Source organism: Aspergillus karnatakaensis, assembly GCF_047715665.1.
Source record: "Aspergillus karnatakaensis strain CBS 102800 unplaced genomic scaffold BJY04scaffold_43, whole genome shotgun sequence".
Taxonomy (NCBI): domain Eukaryota; kingdom Fungi; phylum Ascomycota; class Eurotiomycetes; order Eurotiales; family Aspergillaceae; genus Aspergillus; species Aspergillus karnatakaensis.
This window is the reverse complement of record NW_027395755.1, coordinates 186821-200329: the sequence shown is the minus strand read 5'-3', so window position 1 is coordinate 200329 and position 13509 is coordinate 186821. Positions and strand designations below refer to the sequence as shown.

General features: G+C 54.7%; 3 protein-coding genes across 3 annotated transcripts; 2 read left to right on the top strand and 1 right to left on the bottom strand.

The window, feature by feature from the left end:
• Positions 1–853: 853 nt before the first annotated feature.
• On the top strand, positions 854–8415 carry ags1 (alpha-1,3-glucan synthase Ags1; the record flags this gene model as incomplete). The annotated part of the gene is made up of 5 exons (XM_073716977.1): positions 854–1207; positions 1257–1432; positions 1494–7732; positions 7791–8304; positions 8367–8415. The coding sequence occupies 5 exons, from the start codon at positions 854–856 to the stop codon at positions 8413–8415; spliced, it is 7332 nt and encodes a 2443-aa protein (XP_073568586.1).
• Positions 8416–8805: 390 nt separating this feature from the next.
• On the bottom strand, positions 8806–10891 carry BJY04DRAFT_209069 (putative allantoate permease of the major facilitator superfamily; the record flags this gene model as incomplete). The annotated part of the gene is made up of 8 exons (XM_073714081.1): positions 8806–8965; positions 9010–9075; positions 9127–9308; positions 9353–9584; positions 9653–10035; positions 10092–10531; positions 10718–10721; positions 10874–10891. 8 exons carry the CDS (start codon positions 10889–10891, stop codon positions 8806–8808), a joined length of 1485 nt encoding a protein of 494 aa, XP_073568585.1.
• A 206-nt stretch (positions 10892–11097) lies between these two features.
• On the top strand, positions 11098–13161 carry BJY04DRAFT_209068 (flavin monoamine oxidase family protein; the record flags this gene model as incomplete). Its single annotated transcript, XM_073714080.1, has 1 exon — positions 11098–13161. One exon carries the CDS (start codon positions 11098–11100, stop codon positions 13159–13161), a length of 2064 nt encoding a protein of 687 aa, XP_073568584.1.
• Positions 13162–13509: the final 348 nt, after the last annotated feature.

The window sequence follows — 13509 nt, the reverse complement described above, 5'->3', positions numbered from 1 at the left end:
AGTAACAGGGATTCCAACGGCTGTCAAGATCAGGAGCACAGGGCACCGGCACCTCTGCGAGGAAAAGCGAAAGGATTTCAGGGTCGAGCCTTGGGAAGAGAAAAGATAGATGATCCATCGCCCCGTTACGAGCTCCACTCTCCAGCCAGTCGACTCCGGTGTAGGGCTCTGGTTCATACGAGACTGTTTCTCGCCGTCGGTCCTGGCCGTCTGCTGCCTGTTACTGAGTCTGTACCAAAGAGAATGATGATAATATTCTCGGTTCGCCTGCCACTCCTCTCGGCCTTCAGCCTCTGGGTCTTCAGATCCGAAGATCTTCCAGTAACAGGGAAGTGACCGAGTGGTAGAGACTGCATAGAATCCTGCTCGCACCAGCAGGCTGATAGTCAGCCTTAGTGTCACACTGAAAAGTTATCAAGGTGGATTGCCTCTCCTACACTAGATTTTATAATTAGCAATCGGGTCAAAGCTGCCTTTCCCTTTGGTCCACGAGCGGCTGATAATTGGATCTGTCTGGCCTTTATTACTCCCACTCTTCTCACGCCCCCAGCTCTCAACTTTGGTACCTCCGATCTTTCTCGCCTTCAGTTGTTTTGTTCTGGCCTTCGTTTGCTTTCGTTGTCTCTTCCAACTATCGTCAATCGCTACCCAACGTTCGCCGAGAGCTTCGACCGCTTCAACTTCCTCTCGATTTTACGACCATAACTAATAATCTGCTGCTGCTACTGCCTTCGACTCGTTAATGAAGCTTCTGCACGTGGTGGGGACGATCAGTCTGTTATCTTAGATAACGCCATTCATCTCGCACAACTGGTCATCGAGTAAATCAACCAGGACCACCCCATCCGTCAGGATGTGGCAGCTTTCCTGCGGGCTTGTCGCCTTGCTCGCAACGACTGCGACTTGCTGGCCCTACGATGAATCCCTCGTGCAGTATAATATCAACACCAACAAAACCGCAACAAATCCCGCGGACTACTGGGGAGAATGGCCGGACCATGAGGGCGACTACTTCCCCTCCCCAGATAACTGGCGCTTTCCATTCTACACCCTGTTTATGGATCGCTTCGTCAACGGCGATCCAGACAACGACAACATCAACGGCACGCAGTTCGAACACGACCTCAACTCGAACCAAATGCGCCATGGTGGTGACGTGAAGGGACTGGTTGATACTCTGGATTATCTGCAGGGCATGGGCATCAAGGTAGGAGAGATGTGTGACTGACAATTCTACTCAAAGCTAACATGACCAGGGTATCTATCTCGCTGGTACTATCCTGATGAACCAGCCTTGGGGCTCTGATGGTTATTCGGCTCTCGACACGACACTTCTGGATCAACATTTTGGACGCATCCAGGAGTGGCGCGATGCCATCACCGAGATCCACAAACGCGGCATGTACGTGATTTTCGACAATACCATTGCTACGTGAGTGATCCATTCCCCAAAGACTGTAGAGGAGAGTACTCGACTAACCTTGCTTGCATAGAATGGGAGATCTGATCGGATTCGATGGCCATCTCAACACCACCACCCCGTTCTCCGAGAAGGAACACAGGGCACAGTGGAAGACCGATCGCCGCTATGTCGACTTTGATATCGGAAACGACTACAACAACACTTGCGACTACCCTCGCTTTTGGTATGAAAATGGCTTGCCGGTCAACCAAACCATGATCTCGGGCTTGGTCGGATGTTACGACAGCGACTTCGATCAGTACGGTGACATTGAGGCCTTCGGTGTCTTCCCTGACTGGCAGCGACAGCTGGCCAAGTTCGCCTCCGTCCAGGATCGTCTGAGGGAATGGCACCCGAGTGTTCGTGAGCGTCTGATTCGCCATTCCTGCCTGATGATCACCACCTTTGACATTGACGGCTTCCGATACGACAAGGCGACGCAGTCTACCGTTGACGCCCTGGCCGAGATGTCGATGGCCTACCGAGAGTGCGCCCGCGCGGTCGGCAAGGAAAACTTCTTCATCTCTGGCGAAATCACCGGTGGTAATGATTTTGGCTCCATCTACCTTGGCCGCGGACGGCAGTCGAACCAGCGGTTCCAGATGACCGCGACAGACGTGATGAAACTGACGAACGAGTCCGACCCGCAGCATTTCCTGCGCGAGGTTGGCCATGAAGCCATCGACGCCGGTGCGTTCCATTATTCCACCTACCGTGCCCTGACTCGCTTCTTGGGCATGGACGGTAACCTCAAGGCCGGCTACGACGTCGAGGTCGATTTTGTCATCGCGTGGGACCAAATGACCAAAACCAACGACTTGATCAACGCGAATACCGGCAAGTTCGACCCCCGCCACATGTACGGTGTCACCAACCAGGATGTTTTCCGCTGGCCTGCCATCCAGTGGGGAGTCGAGCGCCAACTGCTCGGTTCTTTCGTCACGACGCTTCTGCTGCCTGGTATCCCTCTCATGCTCTGGGGTGAGGAGCAGGCCTTTTACGTGCTCGATGCTTCGGCTTCCAACTATATCTACGGACGTCAGGCGATGTCACCCGCCACGGCGTGGAAAACTCACGGATGTTTCGCCCTTGAATCCTCGCAGTACTACAAGTGGCCTATCCAGAACGCCAGCCACGGCTGCAACGATGACGCCGTGACCTACGACCACCGCGACCCTGCACACCCCGTGCGAAACATCTACAAGCGCATGTTCCAGCTGCGCGAGCAGTACCCCATGCTGAACGACGGCTACATCAGTGCCAACCTCTCTAAGCAGACCGAGCCAGTCTACTACCCCGGTTCCAATGGAACCGAGACCGAGACGGGCATGTGGTCAGTCCGACGTGACAGGAGCCCAGATGTGCAAGACCTTGGATCCGACGATGATAACCAGATGGTGTGGCTGCTGTACTCCAACAGGAACGCGACCTACAACTATCGCTTCGACTGCAGCAATACCGTATGGGACAAGACTCTTACTGCCCCGTTCCCTGGTGGCTCCGAAGTTCAAAACCTGTTTTATCCATATGACAAGATCACGCTGGAGACCGGTGCGAGAAAGCTTGGGTATAACGGGTCTTCAGAGCACAACGGCTGCTTGTCCAACATCACGATGGATCGCTACGAGTTCCGTGCCTACGTTCTGAGCTCGAAGTTCAAGGCTGCCAGGCCCATGATCACCAAGTTCCAGCCCGGCGACGACGCGGCGGCCAGGCACGACTCGCCGCTGCGCTCAAAGGTTGCCCCCGATGCTTCCGAGACTCTAAGTGTTATCCTGCAGTTCTCCGAGAAGATGGACTGTGATTCCATCACGGACTCCATCACCTTCGACTCGTCCACTGAGTCCAACAAGATGCCCACGATCGATGAGGGCTCGGTCAAATGCACGGATATCGACCCTACGATTGAGTACCAGGCAAGGAACTACACCGGCGCCATTCCCGGTAGGTTCCAGTGGGCAGCGGATCTCAAGGGAGTCTACAACGGTATCCATAAGATGACCGTCAAGAACGCCACCACCGAAGACGGAGACGACTGGACCAACGCAGTCGACCACTTCCTGTTCCGCGTCGGCCAGATCGATAACCCCATGGTCTTCCACTCGGCCAACTACTCTACCAGTTTGCTGCACGAGTCCGAGAACGGGACTCTCTACGTCCAGCACCACGCCGCCGGCGCCGATAAATGGCGGTACTCCACCAACTGGGGCTCGTCGTTCTCCAAATGGCTGTCATACACCGGTGGTAACGACACAATCGACGAGCTCGAATGGTCCGGCACCAAGAAGCAGGGATGGGAAGGCCACCACGTGCGTGTTGAGTACTGGAGCGGCTTGACCGGCAGCAGTGATTACGTGCAGGAAGGCGATGTCGGCTGGAACCACAAGGTGTCGCGCCGTTTCCCCCATATCTTCTTCAACGGTCCCTACAACCAGTACGGATACGACGGGGGCTTGAGAAACGAGATCAAGCTGGACACTGACGATGGCTACTGGAAGTATCACTTCACCTCCGAGTGGCCGGCTATCGGCCAGTTCAACATCTGGGGCATGAATCCTGATGGGAAACCCGATCAGAGTTACGTCTTGGGCGATGCGGACGGTGATAATGTCCTCGACCGCATGCCGCCTTCGTCGCTCTCCCCGACTCTGCTTAACATCACCAAGCATCCTCCTTCGCCGTACGTCGCGTGGAAGTTCTACGTCAACGATGCGACGATGCACTACTCGCTTATTCCCGTTGGCCATCAGAGGTCTCAGATCGCCATGTTCATTCTCTTCTGGATCATCCCTCTCATGACTGGTTCCGCCTGCGTCTACATCTTCATGAAGTCGTTCTACCAGGTCAAATTCAACCAGGTCGGTGTGAGCGAGAACCACGGCATGATCCCGCTCGTGCTCCGTCGCAAGCTCAAGCAGATGCGCGAGGGCAAGGATGGAGGAAACCGTCTCGCCCGTCTCGCTGGTGGAAAGTCCGGCTTCATGCAGAGCACCACTGCCCTCGGCGGTGCTGCCGCTACTGGAAAGCGTCGCTCCGTCCTCATCGCTACCATGGAGTATGACATTGAGGACTGGCAGATCAAGATCAAGATTGGTGGGTTGGGTGTGATGGCTCAACTGATGGGTAAGACCCTCGGTCACCAGGATCTTATCTGGGTCGTCCCTTGCGTTGGAGGCGTCGATTACCCTGTCGATACCCCTGGAGAACCCATGACAGTCACTATCGTCGGAAAACCATACCAGATCGAAGTGCAGTACCATGTTCTCAACAACATCACCTACATCCTCCTCGACGCGCCTGTGTTCCGTCAACAGTCTAAATCCGAGCCCTACCCTGCTCGTATGGACGATCTCGACAGTGCAGTCTATTACTCCGCCTGGAACCAGTGTATCGCTGCTGCTATCAAACGATTCCAGCCGGACATCTACCACATTAACGATTACCACGGCTCCCTTGCACCCCTCTACCTCCTCCCCGAGACCATCCCAGCCTGTTTGTCCCTGCACAACGCCGAATTCCAGGGTCTGTGGCCCATGCGCACGCAGCAGGAGAAGGAGGAAGTCTGCTCCGTCTTCAACCTCGACATCGACACCGTCCGCTCCTACGTCCAGTTCGGAGAAGTCTTCAACCTCCTGCATTCCGGCGCCAGTTACCTGCGCGTCCACCAGCAGGGATTCGGAGCAGTCGGTGTCTCCAAGAAATACGGCAAGCGTTCATACGCGCGGTACCCGATTTTCTGGGGTCTCCGCAAGGTCGGCAACCTGCCTAACCCTGACCCCTCGGATGTGGGCGAGTGGACCAAGGGCGAACGCCCGACGGACGAAGACATCAAGGTCGACCCCGACTTCGAGGGCAAGCGTGCCGAGCTCAAGAGGCAAGCGCAGGAGTGGGCTGGGCTGGAGCAGAACCCGGATGCCGATCTCCTTGTGTTCGTTGGTCGTTGGTCCATGCAGAAGGGTGTTGATCTTATTGCGGACGTGATGCCAGCCGTGTTGGAGTCGCGCCCCAATGTCCAGCTAATCTGTGTTGGTCCGGTCATTGATCTGTACGGTCGCTTCGCGGCGTTGAAGCTCGACCGCATGATGAAGGTGTACCCTGGCCGTGTCTTCTCTCGCCCTGAGTTCACTGCGCTCCCGCCTTATATCTTCTCTGGTGCTGAGTTCGCGCTTATCCCCTCGCGTGACGAGCCGTTCGGTTTGGTCGCTGTCGAGTTCGGACGTAAGGGTGCTCTGGGTATTGGTGCTAGAGTTGGTGGATTGGGTCAAATGCCCGGTTGGTGGTATACTGTCGAGTCGATCTCGACATCGCACTTGCTTCAGCAGTTCAAGCTCGCTATTGATGCTGCGCTGAACTCCAAGACCGCCACCCGTGCCATGATGCGTGCCCGGTCCGCGAAGCAGCGTTTCCCTGTCGCGCAGTGGGTGGAGGATCTCGAGATCCTGCAGTCGACTGCCATCCAGGTGCACAACAAGGAGGTTGCCAAGGGCCATGGTCGCCCGATGACGCCCTCTGGCGCCTCGACGCCGAGTGGAACGTTGACGCCTGGTGCTCGCGCTACCAGCCCGTTGATGTCTCCGGGAATGCAGGGTGGAATGCACCTTATGCCGCCGTCTCGCAACAGCAGCTACTCCAACCTCAATCGCCTTAGTGACTTTGGTACTACCAACAAGAATGTCTACAGCCCTGAGCCTAATGCCGCGGAGACTGGGAACACTGGTGGGTTGCAGCGCTCGCTGTCTCTTGGTGTTCGCTCTGGTCCTGGCCATCAGTCTCGTCGTGGTCGTAGCCGTGTCAAACAGGCTGGTGATAACATCCGTGAGGAGGACGAGCCCCAGACGGATAATGACGATGGTAGTGATACGGAGTCGATCCTCAGCTACTATGCCGAGGATGAGTACACCCTCACTCCTGCTCAGATCGAGGAGAGTCGACGTGCTCAGGCTGCTCGCCAGTCTGGAGCGCGGGTTGTCTCGTACTCTCGACGCAACAGCCAGGATTCTCTGGCTCCTCCCATGTCTCCTCTGCCTGCTCTTCCTCCCCAGAGCCCTGCCTCCCCGTCGACCGAGCGCGCCCTACTCCCTCCGCCGAAGCCGTTCGCCGATACTGCCCGGTTGAGCAGTGCTTCTATCCTGTCGCTCGACTCGATTGTCGGTGGCAAGAAGGATTTCAAGCTGCAGAAGGTCGATCCGTTCTTCACCGACAGCAACGGCGAGTACTACAAGCACTTTGAGCAGCAGCTGGAGAAGCTCAATGGCTCCAACTCCGAGTCGCAGCTCTGTATCGAGGAGTTCCTGATCAAGTCCGAGAGGCAGTGGTTCGACAAGTTCCGCGATGCTCGTCTCGGCCGCACGAAGCAGCCCACCCCGTCCATCTTCCGCGACAAGCACAACTCTTCCCCTGACGAGTCGCTCTACCTCGACGATGGCTCTCGCAACAGCGCCAACGGCTTCAACGACAATGACGAGGAGGAGGACGACGAGTTCCTGCTCGGCAAAGACTACGTCCCCCCGACCGGCCTGAAGAAGTGGATGCAGATCAAGATCGGCGACTGGCCCGTCTACACCATCTTCCTAGCTCTCGGCCAGATCATCGCCGCCAACTCCTACCAGATCACCCTTCTGACCGGTGAAGTCGGTCAAACCGCCGAGAAACTGTACGGAATCGCCACAACCTACGCCATCACCTCCGCCTGCTGGTGGCTGGTCTTCCGCTACTTCAAGTCCGTCGTCTGCCTCTCAACCCCCTGGTTCCTGTACGGCATCGCCTTCCTGCTCATCGGCTCCGCCCACTGGGAAGCCGACTCCTTTACGCGCGGCTGGATCCAAAACGTCGGCAGCGGCTTCTACGCCGCCGCCTCCTCCAGCGGATCCATCTTCTTCGCCTTGAACTTCGGCGACGAGGGCGGCGCCCCCGTCAAGAAGTGGATTTTCCGCGCCTGCGTCATCCAGGGAATCCAGCAGGTCTATGTCATTGCCCTGTGGTACTGGGGTTCGACCCTGACCCAGGCCTCCAGCGAGGGTCTCCTGACAGCCGACAACCAGATCTCCAACACCTGGAAGATGACCGCCATCTGCTACCCCATCGCCATGTTGCTTTGGGGTATCGGATTGCTCCTCATCTTCGGCCTGCCCAACTACTACCGCCAAACACCCGGCAAGGTCCCGTCTTTCTACAAGTCGCTGTTCCGCCGTAAGATCGTGCTCTGGAACTTTGTTGCTGTCATCCTGCAGAACTTTTTCCTCAGTGCCCCTTACGGCCGCAACTGGAGCTGTATGTCCCTTCCCTTCCCCACCTAACAAATACAGTCATGCTAATATATATGAAACAGTCCTCTGGACCTCCGCCCACGCCGCCAAGTGGCAAATCGTCATCCTCTGCGTCGTCTTCTTCGGCATCATCTGGTGTCTCTTCCTCTACATCGTCAGCCAATTCTCCAAACAGCACTCCTGGTTCCTCCCCGTCTTCGCCTGCGGCCTCGGCGCCCCGCGCTTCATCCAAATCTGGTGGGGTGTCTCTGGCATCGGGTACTTCCTCCCCTGGGTGGCAGGCGGGTATACCGGCGGCGCTTTGGTCAGTCGCTCGCTCTGGCTGTGGCTCGGCGTGCTCGACAGTATCCAGGGTCTCGGCTTCGGTATCATTCTGCTCCAGACATTGACGCGGATGCACATGTGCTTCACCTTGATCGTGTCTCAGATCATTGGTTCCATTGCGACGATCTGTGCCAGGGCGTTCGCCCCGAATAATGTTGGTCCGGGCCCGATCTCGCCGGATGTCACGCAGGGGGCAGACAGTGTGGCGAATGCGTGGTTTTGGGTTGCGCTGTTTTGTCAGTTGTTGGTTTGGTATGTTCCACTCCCTCTTACTTTATTCTTTGGGTATGAATGAGACTAATGCGTTGTGACAGTGCTGGGTTCATTACCTTCTTCCGCAAGGAGCAGCTTTCGAAGCCTTGATCTTCATCTTGGTTTTCATCTCGATCTGATATCCATCTATCCCGATCTACTCTGATCCATCCGCAATTTACGTCACGCGTTGTATATGACTGACTGACTGACTGCTCGATCGGGTGTACAATCCTTATGCATTTTCCCCATTCCCTTTCCTTATATTTCCTTCTTCCTGTACACTAATGTAATAATGTCTTGCGTGCGGATACCTCATTCTCATTTGGCTTGGTTGGGCCGCGGCGTTGCGAGTGATAGACTACATGTGATGCATGTCATAGCATAGACTTAATGGAGTTCGTCTACATGTTCCTTTGAATCTCGTCTTCGTAGCTAGTCCGTGTTTGCAGAATTCGGGTTCGATGGTATCGTGGCTGCGTACGTAGACAGATCACTCTTTCAGAGTGGGTATATGAGCCTCAGGTTCACGCGATCTGTAACGTCGAGATCGCAGTTCTCGATCTTGATCACTTTGCCGCTCTCATCGAGGATGTCATTTCTCTCCGAAGATTCAGATAATTGCTGCTGCTCAAGCAACCTCCGACGCCTGCCGTTCTCTCTCTGAAGATACACACGGATGACAACACATAGTGTCGGCGAGACCGCCCAAAAGCCGTCATGAAGGCCCAAGGAAGGGCATACCGGGGCTGATACCTAGGTTGCCAGAATCTGTTCCAGATCAGTTCATTGCACATGGAATCTACGTGCTAGACAGCATACTCCGGCGAAACCATGTTGGCAACGGCTGCCGCGACAACACACGAGCTCATGAGCGTGAGCCTCTTCGTATACCCCGTTGTCGTTGTCCCTGCCCAGCTGAGACCGAGGAGGTAAGATGGCTTGAAGGTGGAGATCTGCGTTCCTACGACTAGTGCTACTTTGTTTGACCAAGGAGCCGCTAGCTGTTTCTGTTGGCTATCTGAAGAGATGGTGGAAGGTGGCTTACCTCGATGATGCCTCCGATTAGGCATGGGAGGTATGAAAGGGCGCAGGTATATCCTGTTCCGAGGTTTGTGCTATATAGCATTGCAGCTGATACGATGACGAGGATCATTCCCCAGAGGGGTTTGATGATGTTAAATAGAGCGCTTTCTGCCGGTGTGGATCCGAACCCGACGATGATTAGCGGAAGCTGCTGTGAGGTGTTGTTTGGGAGTTCGTTGAAGAACATGTGGAAGCTGATGATAGTTAGTAGCGGACAGTAACTTGGATAAGTATTCAGGAGGTACGTACATAAACAGCCAACTTTTCGGGCCGGTAACCATTTCTCTGACTTGTCGAGTTCCGAACCCTTGAATAGGTGTTGCGAATGATCTCTATCGTATGGATCTTCTCCTCCGGAAACAGCCATTTTGCGTCAAGAGGCGTATTAGGAAGGAAGATAAACAATGGCACGCAGACGCAGAAGGTCAAGATACAGCAGACAACATGGAGCCATTTCCATGAAGCAATTGAGCCAGCCAGCATGCCATGGTTGCTGTTTTGGATCAGCTGGTAGGATACCATTGTCAGGAGAACGTTAGCAAGGCTACCGGAGGCCCACCATAGCAGTTGAACCCAAGGGCTTTTTCTGAGCGGGAAGAAGGCCTGGTGAAGCATCGCCGTTGATGGAACAATTTGCGACTCGGTCTGTATTCCTTAGCATACCGCGCCTCGCCCATCCACCTGCATGAGACTGAAATTACCATCCCGAGGAGAAACCGCAGAGCCATCATCTGCTTGCCCGCCTTGACAGCCGGATGAAGGCCGATAAACAGAGCCCACAGGAACAACGAGCCGGTAATAAAGTGCTTGTGGCCGATTCGCTGTGCTAGCCATGCACCAGGCCAGAGGGCGATTAGGTATCCTAGGTAGAACAACAGGAAAAGCTGATTATACTCGCTCTTCGAGATATGAACGTCTTCGAAAAGGCCCATGGTGCTGGCGGACGAGAGAGTCGATTTGTCTAGGTGTATCAGGAATGAGACCCACCACGTCTGCAGGAGAAGGCACCAGAAATTCTTGCGAATCAACTTGTTCTCTGTCTCTGGTGTCAGTAGGGAGACTCGCTGTTTGTTGGTGTTGTAGAATAGGGTAGTGTCGTCGGGTTCTCTCTTGTTGATGACGTTTGGAGCCCGTGCTGGTCCTGAGGCACCGGCCTCTTTGGATGCGGTGCTCACGGCATTTTGTCCTGTTGAGGCGCTCATTTTGGGGTCTTATTCAAAAAGCTGAGATGAAGGAAAAATCCCGTCTGGAGGAGATAGACTTTACGGAACACCTCTCCGCGGAAGTTATCACAGCATCCAGTAGGGACCACCCCTTACCTACTTACTCTTCTGTATCTTCATACAATTGATAGAGCTTAGCTGGAATTGGGTTAATCCCAAGATCTGGCTCCTTAAATCCCTGCAAAGTGGCCTGAATGTTTGTGAACTGCTATCAACATCAATATTACTTTCCGAAGTCTATTTCACGTAAACTCACTCACTGCAGGTCTTCCAGACATTATGATCATCGATGTCTCCAAGTCCCAAGGTCCTCTCTTATCGTCAATGCTTGACTACTGCTTGGCTCAGAAGCGATCATCATCGATCTTCAGTCGATCACCTCCAAGGGTCCCCATATTGAGTAACGCTGAAGAATGCAGATCCCGGCCTTGAGCTATAAGATGGGCCACAGCCAGATAGAGACTATCCTAGCACGGACGCCAGCATGGGACTTAGAGCCATTGCGACTGCAGTCTTGCTGACCTCGGCGCTCATCAGAGCCCAGGCTTCGACTATAGTTCGGGTGACGACCTCTGATCTTATTCACCCCGGTGAATTGGCTAATGTCCATCTCGACTGGCTCGAGCCTCCACCGGTTACCTTCAAATCTGTCTTTGCCTCCTGCGACAATCAAGAGTCTTTTCAACAAACTGTTGGCCAATATGAAGTCCGAGGACCACCTCCTCAGCGTCTCGTCTGGGCTGTTCCCATTGACGCACAGAAAAACAACTGCATCTATGTGTACGACGAGTCGCTGCACATCCTCGGTAAGAGCGAACCTGTTCATATCACTCGGAAAGCCAAGAAGAGGTCTGTCGCCGATACCGATATACCTCTACTCCAAAGCTTTGACTCCCTCGGCGCGTGGTTTGACGGAGTAGCCGCAATCAAGGAGAAGACTGCTTCTGGTGGTGTTTCCTCCGATCCCTCGGCCAAAGACAGCAAAATCGCCATTGTCGGCGCCGGTATCTCTGGTCTTGCAACGGGACTGATGCTTGATAGCGTTGGCGTCCATAACTGGGAACTTATCGAGGCGAGCGATCGAGTTGGAGGCCGGTTCCGGACTCGATATGTTGCTGGGACTGAGGAGTGGGCTGAGATGGGCCCGATGAGGCTGCCCTACTCTGTCACCTACAAAGACGACAACGAGACACTGCGATATAGCGACCACGAGATGACTTTTCAGCTGGTGGATATCCTCAACGACATGAACAAGAACGACACAAAGTGGAAGATTGACTTTATCCCTTGGATCCAGCATCACCCCAACGAACTGATTGCTCAAGGCACCCATCGACATCCAGATGGGCGCATTCCCACGCGTGCTGAGATTGAGGCAGATCCTAGCTTGTCAATCTCATCTGATATGAGCTCTGCAGCTTACAACAACACCAAGCACAGTATGGACCAGATCCTCAAGAACAAAGACACCCTCAAGTCGATTCAACGCGACGTGTGGCGAGCCCACAAAACAGCCATGGAAGAAGGGCTCGACGACTGGAGCGAACAAGCCATGATGCGCCATGTCTTTCAAGCCAGCGAGAACATCACCGACGAGATCTGGACTGCCTCCGACTACGACGTCTTCTGGGACGAGCTGCACCACAACTCCAACCTCGGACTCGACGGCACCCAAGGCGCCCTCGGCGAGACAAACTGGCTCTGCATCGACGGAGGCTTCAATCGTCTCTCCGACGCCTTCCTCCCTCATATCAGCACCCGCCTCACCCTCAATCGCCAGATCCGCAAACTCGCCCCCATCCACGACCCTATCACAAACACCACCAAAACCCGCCTCTCCTGGTACCCCAGCATCAAAAACCGCACCCACGAATCCAAAGACTACGACTACACCATTATAACTGCCCCCTTCACCATGACCCGCTTCATGGACCTCCCCACCTTCTCCTCAACCCTGACCCGCGCCACCAGCGAAGCGGGCCTCCGCTTCAAATCCGCCTGCAAAGTCGCCCTGCTTTTCAAATCCCGCTTCTGGGAGACCGGTCCCCGCCCTATCTTCGGCGGGTATTCAAAACCACCCAGCGACTCCGTCGGCGCTCTATACTACCCCGTCTACGGCCACAACGAGTCCCGCCCGGGTCTCATCATGCACTACCGCGGCGGCGACTGGAGCGACCGCTTCGTTAGCTTCTCTGACGAAGAGCACGTTCAGACCGTCCTTGATGCAATTGTCTCGCTGCATGGCGAACTGGCGAGGGAGTTATACACGGGTGACTATGAGCGGCTGTGCTGGCTCCAGGATGAACATACCGCGGCTGCGTGGTGTCGGCCGGATGTGGAGCAGCATAAGCTCTATATCCCGGCTTATCACCGGACGGAGCACAAAACGATCTTTATTGGGGAGCATACGGCGCCGACGCATGCGTGGGTGAGCTCGTCGCTGCAGTCTGCGGTTAGGGGGGCGGTGCAGCTGCTGTTGGAGTTGGGGCTGATGGATGAGGCGAAGGAGATGAATCGGAAGTGGATGGGGAGGTGGATTAAAATCTAGATTCTCTTTGGCTTTGTCTTGCCTTATCCCTGCTGGGTATCGAGAGATTTGAGGCATTTGGGTAGATCCTGCTCTTGAGCGTGTATTCTGTATGGACTGCAGGGTCGTTCACAAGATCAAGATCCCATAACTCTACCATATATAGTTTCCTAACAAGATAAATCCTTACTTTAAGCGCCGCTAAGCAGATTGTGTCTGCAAAAATAGTTCCAACGTCCAGCCAACAATGTAGGGTTTTGCTGTTGGCCGGCGCTTACAGACTTACTATCCCTACATAACGAGAGTTGTTCCAGGCGCTTAGGAGAACCCTCTCAACGTTTAACAGGATCCCTATGGACAAGAATCTAG